The sequence below is a fragment of the Ambystoma mexicanum genome, chromosome 10, assembly GCF_040938575.1.
Source record: "Ambystoma mexicanum isolate Mex_15411 chromosome 10, UKY_AmexF1_1, whole genome shotgun sequence".
Lineage (NCBI taxonomy): Eukaryota > Metazoa > Chordata > Amphibia > Caudata > Ambystomatidae > Ambystoma > Ambystoma mexicanum.
In genome coordinates this window covers 606,839,472-606,864,976 of record NC_090932.1, presented here as the reverse complement: position 1 = coordinate 606,864,976, position 25,505 = coordinate 606,839,472, and the positions used below count along the sequence as shown (strand labels likewise).

The 25,505-nt window shown below is 45.1% G+C and overlaps 1 protein-coding gene across 2 annotated transcripts in view; it reads right to left on the bottom strand.

Annotated features, from left to right (window-relative positions):
- LOC138491587 (guanylate cyclase soluble subunit beta-2-like) overlaps window positions 1-25,505 on the bottom strand; it is a 707,294-nt gene that overhangs the window by 403,355 nt on the left and 278,434 nt on the right. For both annotated transcript variants that reach the window (XM_069618174.1, XM_069618173.1), the window contains exon 7: window positions 9,522-9,636. In XM_069618174.1, the coding sequence (XP_069474275.1) occupies window positions 9,522-9,636 (115 nt within the window). The remainder of the gene's footprint in view (window positions 1-9,521; window positions 9,637-25,505) is intronic.

Sequence of the window (25,505 nt, the reverse complement as noted above, 5' to 3'; positions counted from 1 at the left end):
ACTCATGGCAGTGCTTGGTAGATTAGTGAACCAGGCCTGCCTACTAATCAAAGCTGGGAAATGTGGATTTGGCACTGGCAGCTAAGAAGAAGAAGAGAAAGTTGAACACATCTTCTCTTGGCAGTACTCTTGGCAGGCTAGTGAACCAAGCGGGCCATCACGAGGGAAGGCTGGGTCGAGGACCTATGTTTATGTGAAATGTGTTGCTAAGAAATAGGCCAGGAGAAGGGAGTCATTCCCCCGGGTCTTGTGTGGACTTATGAAAAACCAGGACACCAGAAGTAGGGAGTTATTCTCCTGGTTACTGAAACCAGAAAGGAGAAACCTCTAAAGAGGCCAGGGGAAGGCTTTGTGGGGCAACTGTGAAAGCCAGAATAAAAGGAGAAGGGAGTCATTCTCCTGGTAGATAGAACCAGAGGAAAGGATCAACTAAAGAAGCCCATGTAAGGGAGACATTCGCCCTGGCTAAACAAGTTTCACCAGTGGAACAATACAACCAGAGGAAGGGAGTCATTCCACTTGAAGTGACAAAGATAGCCTTTTCTAATACAGTATTACAAGTTCCGCAATCCTTTTGTGAAATACGTGGGCTAGGGGAAGGAACTAATTCCCCCTGGTAAAGATCTTGTGAGGCAAATCGCAACCAGAACTTTGATATCTAGTCCAGGAAAAGAAAGTCATTCTCCTGGACCAAGAACATTGGCACAACCTTTAGTTTAATTATAAGTGTAAGGGACAGAGATAGTGACTTTAGACACAGGGTGGTAGACTTTTGAGTTACAGCGACATTCTGGTGACACCCTTTGTATTTTAGTTGAGGCAGGGAAACCCCTCTTATAGATAGGGAGAGTTAGGTTTTCTCTTCATTTTCCTAGCTAATGAAAGTCTATAGCAATCACTATGCAATCTGTGTGTCATGTTCCTCCTTCTGCACCATTATACCACTAATACATGAAAACAGAAAATATAAAGCACACATGTACATCAACATTAACTTTGGAACAGTATTCACAGCACATATGATTTGTTTGAAACCTACGCGACCCTCCCCTGTATTCATTTGTTATTTCAGATACAATTGGATTTCTGCCTTCTGTGATCCTCCTTCCCTCACTTACATAGAATGGCTCGCTATACCAAAACCCCCTGCACCAAAGGGACAAACTCCCACTCGACAATTTTGAATTTAGCTTACTTCATTAAACCTTTGGTACTACAAAGGGGCTTAGGAAGTATTACTTTGTGTCCAATCTGACACCTTTCCAATTATCCTGTGAGAGGGATTTTACTTATTTATTTATTCATTTGTTTATACTCACCATCTGAATGATTTATTTTCCTGCAGCTAGACCTGCTACAATGCCTCTGATTTGGACTGGGATCTCTCCCAGCGACGGTCTCTACCAACTTTCTTGCACAGCTGCCAGCCAGCACCGACTCACATGCAGCTACCAATCTTGAGCGTGTTCCAGCCAAAAGGCCCTTCAGTCAGGATTAAACCTAAAGCCCTTCCTCCAAGATCGCCTCCTAACAGCAATCCCATTTTCCTTTTTCTTCTTGCCCCTATTTCAAACCTCTTCATTCATTGCTGCCCACTCCTTATGCTTTGATTTTCTTTAACATTTCCCAACCTTCTTCATGATGTTACCTCTGCCCACGTCAAGTGCCAGAACCTCCCAGCACCAACCTCGGCCCCTTGCGACCTTTGAACAGCATTCCGTTTTGCACAATCTCCTAATAATGCTGCCCTTCACTTCAACCATTTTCCTCCCTTCCCTCCTGTTTCTACACATATAAGTGTTCCTTACAAGGCCCATCTCACTTCTGTTACATTGCTCTGAATCTTTCCTTCACGCAGCACTGCTGTTCAGCTTTTAATTTTGCTTGATTTTCTGAACCTAACTTAGTTCGTGCACTTGTGTTTATGCTACTATTTGCCTGGCCTAAGTGAAACTAATCCACTATAATCACACCCCCCCCAATTCTAAGTGTTAAAGTGAAATCACACGCTGCCCCACATTCTTTAGCTCATAATTTCTCAAATAAGTCAAATAGCAAGACATTGTTTAGCGGAGTAGAAACGTTTTTTTGGGGACAAAATGTGGCCCTAATACCCACTTAATGCTGAATTTTAGTACACTCCTTTGATCCCATCAATAAATAATGCGACTAGCACTGACTGACTCTAATATTTGAGCCAATATATATATATATATGTTAGAACTGTGAAATCTGTATTTCCATGTCCACTGCAAAGTCATTTTCATCAACAATCCCAATATATTGAGGGGCGTGGCCGACGATGCGGACGTGAGCTCCTTCTGCTCCTCTGGCAGCAGATAACATCCTGCTTTGTATCGCCTGTCATCTGAATCCTGGGTAAACCTTAAAAACACCAACTGACAGCTAACATCCTGGGGTATCAGCGGACGGAAAATGTAAGAAAACCATACCCGCCAAAGATTACCACCTATATTTCTTTTTTTACTCCTTTTACTCCAATGGACCAGATGCGTGTTCAGGCACTCAAAAATTACCTTCTTGATACTGCAATATTGGCAGGTATGCAAAACTTTGAAACTGACATGATTGGAGAGGTGAACATAACCTCTCCAGCTAAAGCGTTGCATGCTGTGCATGAACCAGAAGAGCAGGACATATTGCTCAATCCTATAGGCAAACTAAGGGACTCCACAAGGTTTGCACAATGGAGCGCCGGTGGTGAGGCAATGGAAGGCTCTGACTCTGTGGGAATTCGGACAACAGGTCCCACAGTTATCGGTGCTATGGTGGTGAAGGAAGCACGTACAGAACCGAGAACTGAGGCTTATGGGGAGAGTGATATACTCTCCAATTCTGGAAAATTCACCAGCGTTATTTCCCAGCTCCTCCTCAAGCGACTTGGCCTCCATCTCCTTATACCAAGTTGCTAGCAAGCGTGGGTGGTGAGGGTCATTTTGGCTGGTGTCCTTGACCTGGCGACATCTCCATCTATGCTAAACTTGGTCTTGCAATCGCTGCTGAAGCCATATGAATCTATTGATGGAAAAACACATGATCATACCGGTTTACTTATGACGCTGGTAACAAAGGTTGCATGGATGGAGGGCCTTCTGATGGCTTTGGGAGAGCCTATTAGGCAGCCACAGGCAATGGTGAGTGAAGTTCTGTACTCACAAGAGGAGGTCATAGTTGAAACGAGTGCACCTGCTGCCGTAACTTTAGAACCATCTGTGATCATCATGTCCTGCCCAAGAGAGAAAGATGAAATGGTGATCTAGGAGAACCTACGATGGCAAAGACCTCTCTGTGGTGATCAAATTCTGCTATTAAATACCACTATACTGGAGGCAACGGATAAGCAAGGAATTACTGATGATCAATCGGAGTATAATTACCCGATCTTTAATCAATTAAAGAAACCAAAAAACAAGCGTTAACCTGCAAAGCAAGTAAAGAAAGCTAGAATACAGGGGCTTTATGGAAGGATAGAAAGGTAGGCACCAGAAATGTTTTGAGATCAATTCAGAACCATCCCAATATTGATGAAGATGATGTCACCCGGAAAAATAACCTACCTAAATAAAGGAGGCAAAATAGGAAAAACGTCCAACTCGTTGCAGTGACAGAGGAAAAATGTGAGAATGACAACGGGGAGTTAATGGACCTAACGGTTTATTCCTCACTCTCCCCGCTCTATTGCCCCCTGATCAATGCGAGTGAAGCTGTAGATGGGCCTAGAGGGTAATAAGAGACCATCAAAATATCACTGTGTGTTCTTGACCTTGGAACAAAGGAGAACTACACCCAATCAGGTGCTTATAACAACTAGACTCAAAATGTGTTTGAAAGAAACCATACTGACGAAACCAGTGGCAGAGACAACTATGTGCCTCCTGTCAGAACAACTTCCACTAACAAATTAGGTAATAATTCTAAATGGAGGAAGGGTGCTTGATTTGTTTGATATCATCCCGCAATTGAGAGCAATTACCTCAAGGGACAACAGTCAAGTGGAGTTAATCGATGGTCGATACCTAAACAAAATGCTGTTGTATATTCAGTCGAAGTTAATTAGGAATATGATTTTGGAAACTGTTTCTTACCTGTGCCCACTGGGGTTTGACGTGATGGAAATGGGCAGAAGCACGCTCATTACCCCAACAGAGGCTCTCACTGTTCGTAGGGGCATGTTGAACTTGGATGCATACACCCCAATGAAGATCATAGTCTCACAGGATAACATCCAGGCGAAGAAAATATGGTTGGCTGAGGACTTGGAGCTGGGAGAGGGGAGACATAATGAAAGCTGGTCGTGGTTCTCGAGAGCTCTGGCCGGGACTCAAAGTAATTGTTAGCTAACTTCAAGACCTGTTGAGCAGCAGCTGTTTATGGAGTCATGGATCACTAGAGGTTTCTCACACTTGTTCTCTTCTGGAGGCCCCTAATCAAACTGGAATTCTTATGTTACAGGAGACATGGCTTACCGACCCATCTGTCCTAGCCGGTTTTTCATTTTTACTTAACTCTGCAGTGAGTGGCACTAAGGTGTATCCCTCATCGGGCTTGATGCGCAATAATTTGGGAATGCACTTGCACGACTGGCTTTTCCCTAATGTCTTCATCAAAGCTGCCAAACTGATCTAGGATAAGTCTAGGTATCCTGGTATGGGAGTGTTTTTGTTGATAAATATATACTGGAACCCCATGGTAATCTCTACTACTACGTTTATTGATGCCATTTTATCCGTTTTGGATAAATGTTGAGCGGGTAATTCCATCACAGGCAAACTCTGAGGTCGAGACTTGAACATCACATGTCCTGACCTGGAAGCCCAATTTCCTGTTCAAGTGTCGGGTAGAGTCACATCTAGAGCTAGAGGGGAGCAGTTGTCAACCCTAATGCAGGAGTGCTTTTTTTTGCTGAATGGTAGTGTAAAGGGGGATTCCCCAGCAAATTCAATCTGGAGCAGGGGGCAGCAACAATCAATCTTAGATTATGTATATGTTTAATCTAATTCAATCCCTCATGCAGCTGCCATGCAAGTAAATTATTTACTGTGTAGCGATCACAAAATCCTGCAAATTTTCTGGCCCATTATAGGTGACCCAAATACTACAGCGTGGTATGCCCGGATACTAACCGTTAATAGTGAAATAAACCATCTTATCTGGAAAGAAGAGGCAACTTGTGTCGTGACATTCAATGGGGGTCACCACGGGTTGAGCGGATGGCAAAAATGCAGCGGTAATGCTATTACGACTGCATTACCGCCCCACCAAATGCCTAGTTTGAGCGGAAAGTGGGAGCTTTACCTCCATGTTTTTTGCGGGAGGCAAATCTTCGCACTGTCTGCCCATTTGCAGCGCTATTACCACGGCAAGCGCCCAGAATGTCCCATTGGGTCCAAAGGACTCAATGCAAATGGGGATTTACAGCCTGCTCCCCTCTGCAAACGTGGGATCCAGCGCTAACATTGCTGGACCAAGTTGCGGTAACATAATTTGCGTTGACGGTATCCCAGTGGATTTACTGTCGGGATACCGTCAGGGTCCTGATATAGGAATAATGGAGATCCCATGCAGCTTGCCGACGAATCGTAAGTTCTGCTCCTGAAACAATGTGCAGTTATAAGACTAGGAAGCCTGAAGCCAACTTTTAGACACAGACATACTATAGACCCTTAAATGGGCAATAAAAAACGGCAGCTCTTGGGGGGTCGAAAGGAATACAAAACGAGGCAGCAATACAATACCCTTAGGTATCTGGGGCAGATACCTACGGGTCAGGTGTGCTATATAAATAAACAAACAAACAAAAAAATATCAAATACAAAAACTGCATTTGAGGTTATAAAATGCAGATGCTCCAGAACGACGCACAGGCAATGTTAAATGCTCTCTATTCCCATAACACAGGAGAAAACCAGAAGCTGACTAAGAACCACTTCAATGTTAAGAAGCAACCTTGGAAAATCCAGTGCCTGAGGAGTTGTGAGTACAGCATTTTACATCCATTTATGCCTGCAACGATGCATCCATGCATGATTTAATAAATAGTGAACCTGTTTTGTGGTCGTTAGACATTGATAAAAGGAGATCGGGACCCTGATTATTAAAAGCAACAAGTCTAGAGCTCCAGTCCCAGATGGGCTGTCGAACTGGATGCTAAAGGAGTCCATACAGGCATGGACAGAGGTGCTTTTTACAATATTTGTATATATTCTGAATTTGTGACGCCTCCCCCCTTCTTGGAAGGAAGCAATTGTGATTCATATCTTCAAGAAGGGCGATAGGTCAAATCCTATGAACTACAGGCCTATCGCCCTCTTGGACGTTTAAACAGATGAATTTAAATCGTCTCAAGATTGATAACTTAGTCGCAGGAAAAAGATTTATCTGGCATTTATTGACTTCCAAGTGGCATTTGATAGTATGGACCGCCAGCGTGTGTGGTGCAAGTTAGCCAATTGGAAGTGTGCAGCATATTTAATCGCAATCATTAAGGACATTTATTCACAAACACCATGCAGTGTGAGGTGGAAAGAGACCTTTACAACTGATCCGCAATTAGATTAAGAGCTGAGGCCCTGGCTGCTCAAGGTTTGGCTATTCTTCATATGTGTGGCCGATTTTCTCTGCAGCCGGGAACCCTAGTTTATAAATAAAAAGTGGTGCCCACGCTGACCTATGGGGTAGAGGTGGCATTGGGCACTCCAAAATCATTATGGAACTTGCAGGAAGGTGCCTTCTGGAAGAAGGTACTCTCTCTCCCAAAATCTATTCCAATACAGTTCATACGATGGGAGTTAGGTTTACTGTCACTGTATAGTAGTGTATGTTGGAAATCTCTCTCTTTATATAGGAAATGTTTGTTGGGTGATGAGAGCTCATTGTTTGGGATCATAAAGGATGCACTGTTACGTATAATGATTAGGCAGCGGCTAGTTGAGCAAATGCGTGCCGCAAACCTCGTTCACATATTAGATGTGGACCTTTTAATGCAACAACCGGATAGGTGCAAATTTTGGACTGCATGGATACACAGCATGAGTGTTTTGCCTACAAATCCTGTATTATTCTAAGTGGTGAAACTAAATCAGTTGGTCAGATCCCTAACTATCTGAATAGATTTCCAGACTCGGCATATAGAAATATTTTTATGAGGCTGATACTAAACATTTTGCTGAATATGGCAGTTTTGGCATCTCCAGCTAAACTTGATTTAAAATCATGCACTTGTAGATACTGTGCAGTGAATAATCTTTTGAAAATATTCACGAGTTGGCCGTTGCTTTAAAAATGTGGCGGTTATAGCGTTATTGCGGCATTACTGCACCGCCCAACTACGAGTTAGGTGGAAAGTTGGAGGCTTTACCTCCAGCTATGAGCTGGGGGTAAATCTGCTGACTTTCCGCCCATTTTCAGTGCAAATATTGCAGCGCAATTACCACTGCAGTAATTCTGCCGAAAATGCCCCATTGAGTTCTATGGACTCTACAAAAATGGACACTTACATCGCCACCGGCACTTGTAATCTGGCGGTAATACTGCTGGACCAAGTGACGGTAACGGTAAGTGCATTGGGCGGTATTGCAGCAGATTTACCAACCGGAATACCACCCAACTCGTGCTGAGGACCATTGTTTAATATTGTAGTTGAATGCCATAAGTTGACGGACACAGGAGCTATTTGTTTGGGCCAGATCCAAGTGTTTTTACCTCATATAATGGCATCTCAATGTGGGCACAATTAGGAAGTGTCCACAGGTTCGGAACAACGTTTGCAGTTCATGCGCTTCTTAAAAAGAATTGGTTAGGCAAACTAATTGATTTAAAATGTGTTTTCAATTTGGGCTACAGGAGGTAACAACCTCACTAGACATTGATTATTGGCTTATGGAATCTGATAGGCCGTCTAGAGAGAAATTATGCTGGGCTTTCGGTTTTAATTAAATGTTACTACTTTTTTTTTTTTGTAAATATTTTTTTTCAAAAAGCTGTTGTTATGAAATGTGCATTTTATAGGAAATATGTATAATTTATTTTTTCCTTTATACTGATGACTGAAAGGTTTGATGTTCAAGCCAATTCGCTAAATAAAAGTAAATTGTTGTCTTTTGTAAATTTTTCTCTGTGTCTAGCCCGAGCTAGAAATGTTCGAGGGAGAAAAGACCGAAGATTATTTTTCCGAAATAACCTTTGGTCTTTTCTCCCCTGAACATTTCTGCCTTGGACCCCGCCCCCACTCATAAAACCCTACCCACACCCTCACCACACCCCCACCCCCTACTTACCTTGCTGCCCGACTCGCTGTGTCCCTGCAACGCCTGTTCCCTTTCACTTCCGTGATCGGGAACCGGCGCTGCAGGGTCCTTACTTTTTTAGACCAGCTGCAGGGACACCCCCGCAATCCCTGCTCAAAATATAGTGAGTAAGGGTGTGGGGGACACCCCTGCAGCCCCCAGTACCGAATGTGTGATTTGGTCGAACTTTTCGGCCATTCAGAATTTTCAAACGGCCGAAATTCGTCCAAATCACGCATTCAGGCTTTTGAACTCTTTCATTTTGGACGATTCCTTTTATGTCCTAGTGTCAAGTAAAAGCAAATGATGATGAATAAGGCTTTTGATGACATTTCACACATTTCCTTAGGCTATGTAATTCAATGTTATACGGATTGTTCTCTTCTTTTATGCACAGAGGGTTCCGTCTAATTGGGTATATGTTAAGGATGGTCTTGTTGTTTTGTTTCCACTTTATGCATTTTCATTATATGTGTTTTATCTAGGTTCATTCAACACTCTGTCAAATCCAAAGTACTGTAATACTTTATTAAAGATGTTTTTACCAAGAAAACTGCAGATGACAGATTACAATTTTCATACAATCCCACTTTCCGAAATTCATGACCTGAAAGAAAATGGGCCTCATTACGGGTCTGGCAGTAACCTTGCCGGTAATACTGGCGGGTTGCCGCCAGACCTGAAAGAAATTACTGCCACCTGACTTCCCGCTAACACCAGGGTATTACGACCCCGGTGCCCGAGAAGTCAGGCACCGGTAATTTCTTAACTCCCCAGTCCCATGGAGTCCCCAGGACATGGAGCACCAGCACCGTTAAGAACGGTGCCGGTGTTTCTGTGAAACTCTGTGGCGTGTGCCGTTCCGCCCGCCAGGTCTGACTCTGGCGGGCAGGTCGCCACCCGCCCTCAGAGTTGTACTGTGCCGGTCCGGTAACAACAGTGCTGTTACCGGACCGGCACAGTCATAATAAGGCCCAATGAGTTGACAGAGGGAGAACCGAATGAGTCAATTGGACTTTTGTTATTGAAAAGGCCCATCTTAATTTAGCTTGTCTCCATTCCCCAACCTCTTCCATTTCCTTATACATGTTGGCACAAATGAGAACACACAGTAGCACTAGGCCTCAGAATGTATCTGATTTCCTGTCATAATAACAGAAGAGTGTATCTTAAAAATCTTCAGGTAATCATGTGTTGAGAGAAAAGAAAATATACCTTTTCCAATTTGAACAATTCCTCGAACTGTTTCCCAGTGACTTTTCCTCTTCAGCGGACAGACAGGAATTCGAGTTGTCCGATCACGAATCTTATTCATAGTTTTCTTGAGTTCCTATGAAATATAAACAGAGCCTTAGCATAAATTGTTGACATCACTGTAGATTATGCTGTTCAGTCATTTGCCTGAGGTAGATTGTGCTTTGCATGTTAGCAGTAGCATGTAAATATGACGTTAATAGTATTAGTCATAGTCATATGTCATAGTTTCACGTCCACATGGAAAGAGAATGTGAGAGTTTCACATCAAAATCTGTCAGTTTTAGACCGACATCAATGTTGACTACTAAGCCATGTGAAAATGTCACATCTGTTAAGGGGGATAGTGAAAAACGTCAATTGATCTTTTTAACTGTGAAAATGTAGGCTATAAATATTTTACCAAGCAAATCGACTAAAATCTAAGTGAGAAATCCGCTCTGAAAAACATACAAACACCTAAATAACGTATGGAGAAACCTCCGTACATCTACAATACCCTTCTTTTTACTATACCCACAATACAAATCAATTTCTGGGTCAAAAGTATTCTAATTCTTCTTTAAAAACAAAACTGAGTTTCCAAAAATCTGCACCCTTGTTCATTACCCTTTTACCAAACCTTGCTGCAAGGTTTCAAAAAATAGAAAAACACACAATGCACATCAGTAAAAATTGTATTTTCTGAATGCATCATTTCCTTGTTACTGATTATTAATTGTATATTGGTCAGAAATATTGCCACCAGTTATCACTAATTCATGAGCGTAATAGTTACGGTAAAAACACGATTTGTCCCAATCCCTTTTATGTAAAAACATTTGTACTATGGCAAAAATAAATCAGACTGTTTTTGTAATATGTTTGCAGTATAACCTAAAAATAAATCTGCTTTGCACTTTCAGTTTATTTTGTTGTTTAAAGCGTAGACCTAGTTCGCGAGAAGCGAAGCACTGCACAGGGTGTGAGTAACCACAATCGGGCTGGCATCTTAACTGTAGCACAGTACTGTGAAGTGCAGTCTATGTGTAAGTCTGTTTGTCCATCGGGATTAGTCCTTGGTCAGGTATTGCTAAAAAGGCAATGTTTTGAGAGCTTAGTCGCATTGGGAAATTGTGGGGTCATTCCAAGCGGATACAAGGATCAAGTTCCAGAGGGTGTTTGGAGGTCCTCTCTTTGCAGGAGAGTTATGATTCCAGCTTGATGGTTGATTTTCTACGCGAAGAGCATGTGCCACCAGGTATGTGAAGCTTTGCCCACAGGTATGTTGGTGGGCTACTCATGTAATCTTAATTGTAATTGTTTACTTATAGAGGGCTTATACACAGGGGTAGTGCTTTAAAGCGCTTCAAGGCAGGAGGGGAACAAGGGAATAAAGTCATCATTCTTAGGCCTTGAAGTTTCCGAATTAATCTAAACAGAATAAGACTAGCATACTAGGCCTGACGGCAATTCTCCTAGTGCAAGTGCATGAAGTGTTACAGTTGTGGGGTGGAAGGGTGGACAAGAAAGACGAACATTAATAGTCCTAGCACATTTAGGTCATGCATGCGAATGGATGGAGATGCGAGGAGAGAGAGGGTGGTGTGGACAAACGCTCCCATTCCAACAAGGCCCTGGGTTAAGTGCAGAGAGGTTGCCTCACTCGTGGAGCGTAAACTGAAAGTGCAGTAATGCTGAACATAGAGCAGTGGCTCGGAGGCAAGTGCAAAGACTGGTGGGGGAACGGGGACCTGTAACGCTCTGAGGTGAACCAGGCAACCAGTCAGCAAAACTGAACAGAGTTAGGGAGGAGAAGAAGGACGTAGGGTGGAGAAAAAAAAGGTGGTTAGCAGGGAAGAGGGAGAGAGAAGGAGGAAGAGAAGAGGAAGGCCTTGAGAAGTTGCCAGAACTTAAGGTGCTCTGGCTCAAGGCAGGGAGGCTGTTCCAGAGGGCGGGTCTTACAGAGGATAGAGATCTACCCCCAAATCTCTGTTTGTGAAAGCGGTTCACCCGCAGAGAGGTGGAGGAGGACCACTTTGTAGATGATACATGCAGTCTTGAACAGTACCCTGGCCCGGATGAGGAAGCCAGTGTACTTTGCAGTGGATGGGGGTGATTTGTTCAAATTTCCACATACCTGTCATGAGGCATGCTGCAGCAGTGGGGAATAGTTTTAGGGGAGCCAGGGGAGCAGCTGGGAGCCATATCAATAGGGCATTTACCCCAGTGATACGTGAGACCACAAGATCCTGCACTGCAGATGGAAGTCCTGTGGTGTGTTGAAGGGTTTGACTATACGAAGGGTGAAGATTTGAGCATTTCTGGCTATCTGTTGCCTGAAGGACAAGATGCTGACAATGGTGAACCCTAAGGATTTTGCTGAATCCGAGCGTTGTAGACCAAATCCTTTTAGGTGCATATCATTGAGCCATTGGTGGACAAGTTGTTGTTCGACCGATGAGGATGAATTTGGTTTTGGGGGGTTACGTTTCACGTAGGCAGTCGACATCCAGGACTGGATGATGGCTAGGTTATCGCAGAGATGACTTAGTCTCATCTCCACCGGTCTTCTGAAAGAGATTGGCTTCAATTGCGGCTTGACTCCATTTTAGGAATGACTCTGAAGTTTCCTAACTGGATGACTGACTGGTCAAAGCAGAATCATTGCACCAGCTTTCATAAATTCCGAAAGAGCCTGCAAAACCCTCAAAGAATAACATTTTCTTACCAGCCACAAGATGTTAAATCTGCTACAATGTCTCAAATGTATCAGACTTCTGTCCTGACAAATCTATGAAGAGTTTTTCTGCCACCTCTAGAGGTCAGCAAATGAGGGAAGTTCAGTTGATCCTTCTAAGCAAGGAGGATGAAACCTGGTCCTCCTTAAAATTGCTGGCTCTCATGACATGTACACCCACTATCCCTTGGTTCTGCCTCTGCCTCTGCCTAAAGCCACTCATATGACAGCTTCACCAGCATGGGTCTCATTTAACCCAGAAATTCAAGGGCATGATTCCAGTTTCCTTCAAGATATTCATGATTTGGAATTGGTGCTTGTCGGAATGGGGGGGTGACCCTAGCCAGTCTCCAGATTAATTTGGAATGAACTGTCAGCCTTATGCTAACCCCTTTGCGAATTGAAGAACTATGTTGATGGTTGCATAGCTTCAGTGAGAACAAACAGCGATGTGGGCAAAGCCTATGTAATCACACAGAGAGGAAAACAATGCTGCTCTTTTTCAAAGGACATTCTTCATATCCATCTATGGGTGGACAAACACCACACATCAGTGTCAGTGACTTATAGGCCAGGATGCAACAACATTCATTTGGCCTGTCTAAGTCAAAAACATCCCATCATCAGCCAACCTGTATCTGAGTCTCCAGGTGCTTCAGGATATTATGGCTTGTTAGGGATGTCCATGCATTGTTATTTTTGCCACAGAGAGTCCCAACTTCCTGAGCACTTGGTGCTGTTTCCTAGTCGAAGAGAGGATTGTTTGGATAGTGTTCCTCTTGTCAGTCAATTGACCTTGGGGCTTCCTTTATGCCATTCCCCAATTTCATCTACTCCCAGAAGTACTTAGAAAATCCAGAATTAAGAAGCAAAAGTCTTATTAATTGCTCTTTTTGGCCCTTGATGTCCTAGTTGCTCCTCCTATCCTTGAGCAACAACCCAGCATGTTATCTACCAGAGTTCCTTCCCCTTTCAAATTCCATGTGTCCCCAGTTACAACGAATGGTAATATTCCTGTATTGAATTATTGATTGCAAAAATGTTTACCTAGTTCTCATATTTAATGCTCAGAAAACAGATGTACTCAACCTATAATAACAGAGAGTTCATGTATTAAAAGTGTACATACAAATTAATTGTGTTTCAATTCAAAATCAAGTTATTTATTTGCAAATGGAAACTACTGTAATATATCACATTCACAAGAAGTACAAATAGTCGAATAATGATATAGATAGTTTGTAACAAATAGACTAAAAAAATAATGATCATTCACATCTCCACAATTTCACACCATCCTTCATACAGACACTCCCCACTCCTTCATAACTTAGTGCAATTTGGGTATACTTTCATTAGGATAGCACCCTTTTCTATCCAGCCAATAGATTAATTACTACAGCCAATTTCGAATTTTAGGGAAATAACATTTTTTTACATTTTTACAAAGCTGCATGAGGTTGTCATGCATGTTTCTGTGCTTGACCTGTCCTAGTAATACATGAACCTTACCGTGCCTTACAGTGTCAAGGGAAAATATAGGCTCTAACTCTCTAAAAGATGGCATTCCAGACATTCCACTGGTTTTAGTGTTATTGAATCGGATAGCACAGAAGGTGGTCAATCGTCCAACCCTCAAATGGATTATGGTGGTCTTAATAAAGTGTGGCTCAGTGCAATTCTTTTATCCACCCATCTTTTCTTTACAGAACCATCCTAGCTCATATATATGACCCTCAAAAACAAAGAGTGGACCTGATGAAGGCACAGTTCTGCTAGGACTAAAGAAGGGACAAAACACGCATGTAAATCTCATAATACTGTGTAAAAACTAATTTTGAATTGCCCTAAAATCCGAAATGGCAATCTGGTTTCAGAATGGTAAATATATGAAATAGGTATCAAAAATGCATTGAATAATTATAATTCCCCACATAAATATTATAGTTATCTGTATTACTATTTCAATTCTAGTTGTGACCGTCCCCTTACATTGTAAAAAAAAACAAAAACGGTTCCCTCTAATATCATGGAAACTGAACTGGGAGCTTTTCTGGCATCAGGCTTGTCAAATGGCGTGTCTGGTTCTATTCACGGATCCTTCCATCCTTCAATTCAGGAATTCGATTCTAAACACTGGAAAATTGTTCTGTCACAGTGTGACAGTAGGTGTGCTCCCCTTGAAACCTGTTTGTTTTGTTACATTGCTCACCCCAACTTGGAACCCCAAGTGCTTCATTTTTAGAAGAGGCTAGACAATTGAATTCCTGGCAGATATCCCTCTGTTTCACCTCCTCTGAAACTGCAACAGCCTCCTCCTTAGCCGTCAGGGAAGTAGATCTTTTTAGTTTTGCTATGCAAGGCTGTTTTCCTACTAGCTATCACTGTGGCCCAGAGTACTTGCAAATTAGGAATCCTTTAAGTGCAAGATCTTTACTTGAGACTCAGGCCTGGTATGGTGGTTCATTCAGTGTCCCTAATGCATTCAAGGAATCGTTTTTTCCAGAATTCATTTCTAACCCTTCTTCCAAAGAACAAGACATGTGGAATACTTTGAAGGAGGCCAGAACTCTTCAAATCTTCATAAATCAATCAGCAGATTTTATGAAGTGATTCTCTTTTGAGGGGTTATGTTGATGCAACTAAAAGGAAGAAGACAGTCAATTCATGTCGATAGATCCTTAAGAGTAATGTGGAAACATTGTGGAGCTTATGGGAGCATTTTAAGGATGATCAACTCAATCAATGGCAGCCTTTTGAGGTAAATGGCGAGAAGTAGGTTTGGCAGCTATCTGCAATATGGCCAATAGGTGTTCAGCTAATATTTTCATTAAACACAATTGAAGAATGGAGACCTTATTTCAACTGTTAGTTCTGTTGATGAGTTCTTCTAACAAGAAACACTTCATTCTAACAAGTCAATAAATATAGAGATTATATCATTTTGTAGCATATATGTTTCTGAGTAATGTTTCTCACCTACCCCTGATGTTAAAGATTTCTACATCCTAAATTATATATATATATATATATATAGCTGCAAGTCCACCCAGCCTCCCTGAGGACGTGTATTGGCACAGAAACCAGTCGGAGGAGTACACCAGTGGCCTGGAAGGTTATGCAGAGAATTGGAGTGCGCACCTTTCCTTGTTTTTTCATTTTTCGCAGGACCTTGAGGGGTGGAATCCTCAAGACCTGACAAGGTACGCACCAGGGTTATATATGCCCGGCTTTGGAGTGCCTCACTTGAGGCTACACTCCCCCCCTTTCTCAACTGTGGGATTGGGCGTGAGCGTTTTCTCTGCTGACCAGATGACTTCATCTACCAGTAGCCCTTGCAGCAGATTTTTATCACCTGCACCTGCGGTGAGCTGCAAGTCCACCCAGCCTCCCTGATGACGTGTATTGGCACAGAAACCGGTCGGAGGAGTACACCAGTGGCCTGGAAGGTTATGCAGAGAATTGGAGTGCGCACCTTTCCTTGTTTTTTCATTTTTCGCAGGACCTTGAGGGGTAGAATCCTCAAGACCTGACAAGGTGCGCACCTGGGTTATATATGCCTGGCTTTGGAGTGCCTCACTTGAGGCTACACTCCCCCCGTTTCTCAACTGTGGGATTGGGCGTGAGCGTTTTCTCTGCTGACCAGATGACTTCATCTACCAGTAGCCCTTGCAGCAGATTTTTATCACCTGCACCTGCGGTGAGCTGCAAGTCCACCCAGCCTCCCTGATGACGTGTATTGGCACAGAAACCGGTCGGAGGAGTACACCAGTGGCCTGGAAGGTTATGCAGAGAATTGGAGTGTGCACCTTTCCTTGTTTTTTCATTTTTCGCAGGACCTTGAGGGGTGGAATCCTCAAGACCTGACAAGGTGCGCACCAGGGTTATATATGCCCGGCTTTGGAGTGCCTCACTTGAGGCTACACTCCCCCCCTTTCTCAACTGTGGGATTGGGCGTGAGCGTTTTCTCTGCTGACCAGATGACTTCATCTACCAGTAGCCCTTGCAGCAGATTTTTATCATCTGCACCTGCGGTGAGCTGCAAGTCCACCCAGCCTCCCTGATGACGTGTATTGGCACAGAAACCGGTCGGAGGAGTACACCAGTGGCCTGGAAGGTTATGCAGAGAATTGGAGTGCGCACCTTTCCTTGTTTTTTCATTTTTCGCAGGACCTTGAGGGGTGGAATCCTCAAGACCTGACAAGGTGCGCACCAGGGTTATATATGCCCGGCTTTGGAGTGCCTCACTTGAGGCTACACTCCCCCCCTTTCTCAACTGTGGGATTGGGCGTGAGCGTTTTCTCTGCTGACCAGATGACTTCATCTACCAGTAGCCCTTGCAGCAGATTTTTATCACCTGCACCTGCGGTGAGCTGCAAGTCCACCCAGCCTCCCTGATGACGTGTATTGGCACAGAAACGGGTCGGAGGAGTACACCAGTGGCCTGGAAGGTTATGCAGAGAATTGGAGTGCGCACCTTTCCTTGTTTTTTCATTTTTCGCAGGACCTTGAGGGGTGGAATCCTCAAGACCTGACAAGGTGCGCAACAGGGTTATATATGCCCGGCTTTGGAGTGCCTCACTTGAGGCTACACTCCCCCCCTTTCTCAACTGTGGGATTGGGCGTGAGCGTTTTCTCTGCTGACCAGATGACTTCATCTACCAGTAGCCCTTGCAGCAGATTTTTATCACCTGCACCTGCGGTGAGCTGCAAGTCCACCCAGCCTCCCTGATGACGTGTATTGGCACAGAAACCGGTCGGAGGAGTACACCAGTGGCCTGGAAGGTTATGCAGAGAATTGGAGTGCGCACCTTTCCTTGTTTTTTCATTTTTCGCAGGACCTTGAGGGGTGGAATCCTCAAGACCTGACAAGGTGCGCACCAGGGTTATATATGCCTGGCTTTGGAGTGCCTCACTTGAGGCTACACTCCCCCCCTTTCTCAACTGTGGGATTGGGCGTGAGCGTTTTCTCTGCTGACCAGATGACTTCATCTACCAGTAGCCCTTGCAGCAGATTTTTATCACCTGCACCTGCGGTGAGCTGCAAGTCCACCCAGCCTCCCTGATGACGTGTATTGGCACAGAAACCGGTTGGAGGAGTACACCAGTGGCCTGGAAGGTTATGCAGAGAATTGGAGTGTGCACCTTTCCTTGTTTTTTCATTTTTCGCAGGACCTTGAGGGGTGGAATCCTCAAGACCTGACAAGGTGCGCACCAGGGTTATATATGCCCGGCTTTGGAGTGCCTCACTTGAGGCTACACTCCCCCCCCTTTCTCAACTGTGGGATTGGGCGTGAGCGTTTTCTCTGCTGACCAGATGACTTCATCTACCAGTAGCCCTTGCAGCAGATTTTTATCATCTGCACCTGCGGTGAGCTGCAAGTCCACCCAGCCTCCCTGATGACGTGTATTGGCACAGAAACCGATCGGAGGAGTACACCAGTGGCCTGGAAGGTTATGCAGAGAATTGGAGTGCGCACCTTTCCTTGTTTTTTCATTTTTCGCAGGACCTTGAGGGGTGGAATCCTCAAGACCTGACAAGGTGCGCACCAGGGTTATATATGCCCGGCTTTGGAGTGCCTCACTTGAGGCTACACTCCCCCCCTTTCTCAACTGTAGGATTGGGCGTGAGCGTTTTCTCTGCTGACCAGATGACTTCATCTACCAGTAGCCCTTGCAGCAGATTTTTATCACCTGCACCTGCGGTGAGCTGCAAGTCCACCCAGCCTCCCTGATGACGTGTATTGGCACAGAAACCGGTCGGAGGAGTACACCAGTGGCCTGGAAGGTTATGCAGAGAATTGGAGTGCGCACCTTTCCTTGTTTTTTCATTTTTCGCAGGACCTTGAGGGGTGGAATCCTCAAGACCTGACAAGGTGCGCACCAGGGTTATATATGCCCGGCTTTGGAGTGCCTCACTTGAGGCTACACTCCCCCCCCCTTTCTCAACTGTGGGATTGGGCGTGAGCGTTTTCTCTGCTGACCAGATGACTTCATCTACCAGTAGCCCTTGCAGCAGATTTTTATCACCTGCACCTGCGGTGAGCTGCAAGTCCACCCAGCCTCCCTGATGACGTGTATTGGCACAGAAACCGGTCGGAGGAGTACACCAGTGGCCTGGAAGGTTATGCAGAGAATTAGAGTGCGCACCTTTCCTTGTTTTTTCATATATATATGTATATATATATATATATATATATATATATATATATATATATGATTTACTCCAAGGTCCTAAGAGTGCTAACAGTCTTTACAGTCCTTCCCTGCCCTCCCTTACAAATGAATTAATTGCATTGTCTTGCTATAATAATGGGGAGTGCATGAAGAACGAGGACATCCTTTACCCAGAGCGGTTGCTCTTGATTCCATTATCTGACTCTGTGAGGTAGAATACCTCAAGAACAAGGACTGTTATGTTATGCTTTATGGCATTTGCATAGCGCCTACTGCCATTGGCATGGATTCCAAGCACTGTGGGGATGAACACCCTTCGGAGGACCATAGTTCAAGGTGTGAAATGTGAAGGAAAGATTCTAAAATGCAGGTGTACATTTTTAGCCAGCACGAAGGTCGGTAGGAGTGGCTATGTCCCTAATAGCAGCCCATATATATCATATTGTATGTATTTATTTATTTATTGGACATTTATATGGCCCCTATACGCAAGTGTTTCCAGGTGCCACAGACATGTTGGCGGGGGGCATACGAAAGAAATAAAACAACAGTTATATTGGCCTTGTGACAATCCTACCGTGCAACTGCAAAAAGGTGTGCGTGTGGGGGATGTAGAGGGAGAAGTGTAGGAGAGAGGTGCCCAAAGGGAGAGGGTGGGCAAGTGCAGGGGGGGCAAGATGCCAAGTGCCAGGGGAAAGAGAAGGCGAAGGGAGGGTAAGTGTGGTGGACAGTGTGGACCAGGTTAGGGCTAGTCTGGGGAAGGGAACCAGAGGGCAAATGCTGGCAAGGGATGCTGGGGGGTTTGGTAGGAGGTGGTCTGTCCCCTGTATGACTCTGATGGGACCGGGCACCAGTTGTAGCGGCAGAGGGAACGTTAGCATGGGAGGGCGAAAGGGAAGGAAGCAGAGAAAAGGAAAGTCTTGAGAAGTTTCAGGAATTTAAGGGGGGCAGGGAGGCCATTCCAGAGGGAGGAACCAGCTGAGGAAAGGGATCTACCTCCCACTCTCTGCTTGGAGAAAGGTTTGACCTGCAGAGAGTTGGAGCCAGAGGACCGAAGGACTCTGGCAAGGAGGTATTTAGGGAGGAAAATCTGGATGTAGAGAGGTCCCAGGCTCCAGACAGCCCTGTGGAAGATGCAAAGTGTCTTGAATTGGATCCTTGCAGTCACCGGGAGCCAGTGGAGAGATTTTAGGGCTAAAGAGATGCAATCGCTGGGCTTCAGGACAAGTCTCGCAGTCCTGTTCTGGATTAGTTGAAGGGGGCGCAGGGAGGAAAGAGGCAGATTGTGGAAGAGGCTGTTCCAGTAGTCCATCCTAGAGAGAACCAGGGCTCTGGAGACGTTGAACTTCTGATGAGGAAAGGTAGAATACCCTAGAGGAGGTGGAGCTGAAAGTTGGACTTCTTGGCAAGGTCTGTGATGTGTGGAGAGAAAGAGAGAGAGGAGTCAAGAATAATCCCAAGGTTTTTTGCCTCACAAATTAGGTGAGGGAAGGGGACCCAGGGAGGCTGGCCAGAGAGTGGGGGGGAGAAGGAGCAGGTGCCCCAATGAGAAGGAACTCTATCTTACTGGAATTAAGGCATAGATCATTGGCAGAGCACCATGCCTGAATAGCAGTCAGGCAGTCAGGTATGAGAGAGGAGAGGGAGGAGTTAGAGGATGGCAGCTTGAAGGAGAACTGTTTGTCGTCTGAATAACACTGGAAATGAGGGGAGAAGGTGGAGGTCAACTGAGCCGGAGGGGTCAGGTAGATGTTGAAGAGCCATGGCGGTAGGATATAGCCCAGAGGGACACCACAGGTAGCGAGTGAGGTGGAGGAGAGAAAAGGACCCATTTGCACTGGGAGGATCTGGTTGTAAGGAAGGTCAGTCACACCAATGCCTGGTCTGTGATGCCTAGGGTATCATGGAGATGGTTTATGAGGATGGAGTGGTTGACTGTGTCAAAGGCAGAATAAAGATTGAGTAGGATCAGAACAGGGGGAGTGTTTGAGTCTAGGTTAGAGAGCAGGTCTTCACGGGTGTTCAGGAGGGCAGTTTCAGTGCCTCTGGATGCCCTGAAACCGGACTAGTGGTCATGGGGGCAGCCAGCCATTTCAGTGTGGAGGGTCAGTTGGGGACTGACCAGCTTCTCCATGGGTTTGCCCAAAAAAGGCATGATGAAGATAAGGTGATAGGCAGCCAGGTATGAAGGGTCAGCAGACAGCTTTTTTAAGAGAGGATGCACAAAAGAGTGCTTAAGGGGTTGTGGGAAGGAGCTTGTGGCAAAGGAGTGGTTGCAGAGGTCAGCCAAGTCTGGGGCGAGAGAGGCAAAGTTGTCCTTGATGGTTCTGGGGGAGCACCTGTTTAGAGGAGACTTTCATAGAGCAGACAACTCTAGAGATCTGATCTGGTGCAATGGGAGAGAAGGAGGAAAGTATGGGGGAAAGGAGGCCAAAGGAGGCAAGAGAAGACAGGGTTCGGGGGATCAAATGATAGAGAGGTCAGGATGTCAGAGTTTTGTTGGGGAAGTGGGTGGCTAGTGCAGTGCAGAAGGCCTGTGAGGGAGGCAGAGACTGCAGTAGGATTGGCAAGTTCCTTGCAGATTTTATAAAGTTCAGCTGTCTTATTGGTGACTCCAGAGATGTCGGCTTCAGCATGAGCCCTCTTCTTGGAGCAGATGGTGAAACGAGATTTCCTTTGTTGTAGGCGGCAGCCCAGTTTGTCAGAGAATGAGATAGATGCCTGCCACTTCCGCTCTGCAGCTTTGCACTTGCGTTTCAAAGCTGTCAAGTCGGAGTCCTACCAAGAATTGCTTTTGGTGGCAGGCTTTATGGGGATCCTCATGACAGGGGCAAAGATGTCCAGGGTGTTAGAGATAGAGAGATGGAGGTTAGCTAGAACAGAGTCAGAAGGAGAGTCAAATGAAGGGGCAGAGGAGGGAAGAAGGAGGAGGAAAAAGCAGAGGTATCATTAGTTGTCAGGGGAGGTCAAGTTGGGAAGAGAGGAGAGAGTGGTCAGGCCAGGAGAGAGGGGCAGTAAGAGGATTGGAGAGTGGGATGTCTGTTGAGTTGAGAGCATCCAAGGTGTTTCCGGCAGAGTGGGTTGGGCCAGAGGGAAGGATAGTGAGGGAAAGAGAGTTGCAGAAGTTGTGAAAGAGTACAGTAGCCACATGTGGAGAGTCGAGATGGATGTTAAAGTCCCCAAGGAATACAAGTTTGGGGGAGGAGGCATGGGGAGAGGAGGACACGTCCGCTCATTCTAAGAGGAAGAGGGAGGTTGATCCAGAGGGCCTCTAGATGGTAGCGAGAGTAAGAGAGAAGGTAGGCAAGACAGGCAGCCTGCAGACTAGGATTTCAAAGGATGAGTAGATTTGAGTGGGGATGATGGAGGCAGGAACCCACTCAGGGAAGATCAGAGCCACTCCGCCACCAGGCCAGGAGGGACTTGGGTTGGACAGGAACCTGCAGCCCTCAGGGAGAAGAATGTCAAAAACAGTGACTGAGCTGGCCTTGACCTACTTCTCGGTGAGAGCAAGGACTTCAAGGTTGTCAAGGAGGAGGCAGATGTCAGAGGAGTGTTTGATAGCAGAGCGAAAATTGATGGTAGCTAAGTGAAGCTGGTTGCCCCTTTTAATGATTTGTGAGGGGGGGCACAGTGGTGGGAAGCCACCACTGCGGGGTGAAGGGAGATGAGGGATGCAGGGGTGGCAGGATAGGGGGGAAGTTGATAAGAGATGGAAGACACCTGTCAAGAAGGAGGAGGTTAGGCTGAGAGCCCTGTGCCATGACAGTGCCATTGTGATACAAGGGGGGTTATGTCTCAGGGAACAACACAGTCTCTACGTTTTCCTGACCTGGTCCACCTTCCTATTCACCAGTAGAAGTCTTCTATTTATATATAATTATCTCTGTTGTTCCGTGAGATATAACCCCGCCTTGTGTTTTGGTCTCTTTGCTTCCACCATGTCCACGATGAAGGGGGACATCCATCTTTTTGGTACACAGTGCCATTGTGATAGACATCAATGGGGCATTTGGATGATGCAAAGTGAGCCAAGAGCACTTCCCATCGGGTGCCTCCAGTAATGGGTGAGAAAGAAAAAGGGGAGAGGACCAAAACCATATGGGGAGTTCATCAGTCAGAAGAAGGAACAGCAAAGAGAATGTCTGTCATAATCTGTCTGGAGAAAGCATTGATGTATGTATCAGCAATGGGCAGACCAGGGTTGGATCTCAGGTGTGCCTTTTTAAATGTCTTCCTTCCAGACTTCATGAGAGAAGGAGGATAGGTGACAGAGAAGCAATTGAAATAGAGGAGGCGAAGAGCACCATGGGGGCAGAAACAAAAAGGGGGGTTTGGAGGATAGCAGGGGGGAGGGTTAGAGGCACTATGTAGTAATAGAATCTCACCAGGCAGGCAAGCAAACAATATCAATGAACAAACTAGAAATGCCCAGATTCAAAGATCGTTAACAAATTGGAAAGCACACATAGATTTGAATTTTGCCAGAAGCACTAAAAAGCAGTACACAATGGAAGTTGCACAGTTGGAAAGCACACTTAAAATTCGAATGTTGCCAGAAAGCACTAACAGCAGTACAAAATGGAGGATGCACAATTGGAACCCACACCTAAATTCGAATTGTGCCAGAAAGCACTAAAGCAGTACAAAATGGGAGATTCACAGTTGGAAAGCACACCTAAATTCGAATTTTGCCAGAAAGCACTAAATGCAGTACAAAATGGAGGATGCACAGTTGGAAAGCACACCTAAATTCGAATGATGCCAGAAAGCACTAAAAGCAGTACAAAATGGAGGATGCACAGTTGGAAAGCAAACCTAATTACGAATTTTCCCAGAGAGTACTAAAAAGCAGTACACAATGGAGGATGCACAGTTGGAAAGCAGACTTGAGAATCAAAATTGAGTTTTAAAACAGCATTTAAGAAAACAGTAGTGAGCGTTCAGTGAGAGGCACAACATGATGCATATTTCAATTGGTGCAGAGATTAGTGTTTATAGTTAGGCAGGTAGGAAAAGGAGCAGTCAACAACTAAAGCAATCAGAGTGTCCAAGGGAGGTGTGTGGTCCGGAGTAATGTGATCCATATTGCTTCCAGAGCAATTGAAAAAGCAGGATTTTGTTTGAGTTCAAAGCGTGCTGTGGTCCAACACTTAAATAACTTAATACAACTTTGATCACAATTCTATATTGTTCAAGAGGGGTGTAAGCCCAGATACGTAACCAATAAAGAAGTGGCTGAAGTGCTATATTGGTCAGGTATTGTTGTTTGCCCAAACTCCATATAGAGAGGACTATTTGGGGGGCTTCGTTTTACCCAAAGTAGTGTCTTTAAGAACTTATTTTTCAAAACTGCCAGTGAAGGGAAAGCAATATAACCAAAGGGTTCAATAAAAACTATCATTGCTTCCCAAGGTTCGACAAACCACTTGGTATGCTCCACACTACTTGCGCAATTTCACAAATGCTTACTGGCGATCACAGTTTTTGTGATTTAGATTCAATCGCCTATGGGAGAGATTCTCTACACACGATCTAAACAAAAGACCACACAAAACCGTTGTAATTATGGCAAGCACCCAAAAACTATTGAATTGACAGGCACCCCATCCAGCAGTACACCTGCAACCATGTCACGCCTAGGACCACATTGCACCCACCAGCTCAGACCCTGAACGACATCAACAGACCCTTCCACTGGATCTTGCCCCCTGCCAAGATACTCAAACAAAACTCGTTCTTGGGTCTCTGAACCCAGGCTTACCTCATACCTCAAAAGCCATCACTAACAACCAAATCTAACCCGATGCAAAGAATGCCCACGCCTCGCCCTCCCTTCAGCGGCACCTTGATCAATGAAAGATCAGTCGTTTCACATGCCCTCGACATCCATGATCTCATCACCACTAACAAAATGGACATCTTGGCCATTACCGAAACCTGACTCAACCATCTGTGGAGCTGACATTATCCATCAATGTTCCCCCTGGCTATGCCATTCTCAGAGATGACAGGACAGTCAGTAAAGGGGGTGGTGTTGCCTTCATTTACAAGGACATGATCCCCCTTCGTAGGACTACCATCATACCTATCCCACACTGTAAATCCTTAGTAACATATTTTAGCAGCTCACCAAAATCCTCAATAGCATTCCTCCTGCTATACAGTCCTCCATGCTCATCTGCCACCTTTGAAGGACGATCTTTCCGAAGTCATCACTGCTAACCTCAAGCCCACAACTCAGATTATTGTTCTAGGAGACCTCTACCTAGGCTTCAATGACCCATACATTTCGAAGCCCTATCCCCAGCCAAAGCCACCTCCACCCTCAGCTGCACTCAGCAGATACTTAATCTCACACATTCCCAAGGCCATACGCTAAACTTGCTACTAGATCACAACTGCAACGTATCAGTAGTCACCAACATACCGTGGCCCTGGACTGACCAAAACTGCATATCCTTTACTATCCCTACGCCAAAGAAATACACCAAAATCCCCTTGCTCTAACCACCAACATTAGCGCTAAGCACCCACAACCTAACGAGCGACCACCTTCTCCCACTGCTTGTCACTCACATCCCAAGTAACATTTACTCCTTAGTGAATCACTACAATTCCTTACTAGCTACTGCTGTTTAATCCCTAGCTCCACACAAGCCACCAACAGCTAAGAACTCCAACCACAACAACACTTGGTTTACTACCCATCTCCATGCCCTAAGCTGCAGAAAACCAAGCTGCAGAAGCAGCCTGGCAGAAGGACCCCAACACAGCTAACGAGACCAATTCTCAAAATATAAACTAGCTGTCCTAACAACCAAAGCAGCATCCCACAATAGTAGGATCTCAGAAGCCTCCTCAAGCACATGAGAACTATTCAGTAATTCAGTATCCTCTGCGAACTAGAATTGCCTATTGTCCCCCCTTCATCTGTCACCAAAGACAACACTTGGTGCAGCAGCATCCAAGATGCACTCAGTGGTAAAATCTCTCAACTGCGATCCAAAATTAAAGACAGTGGGCCTCATTACGTGTCTGGCAGTAAT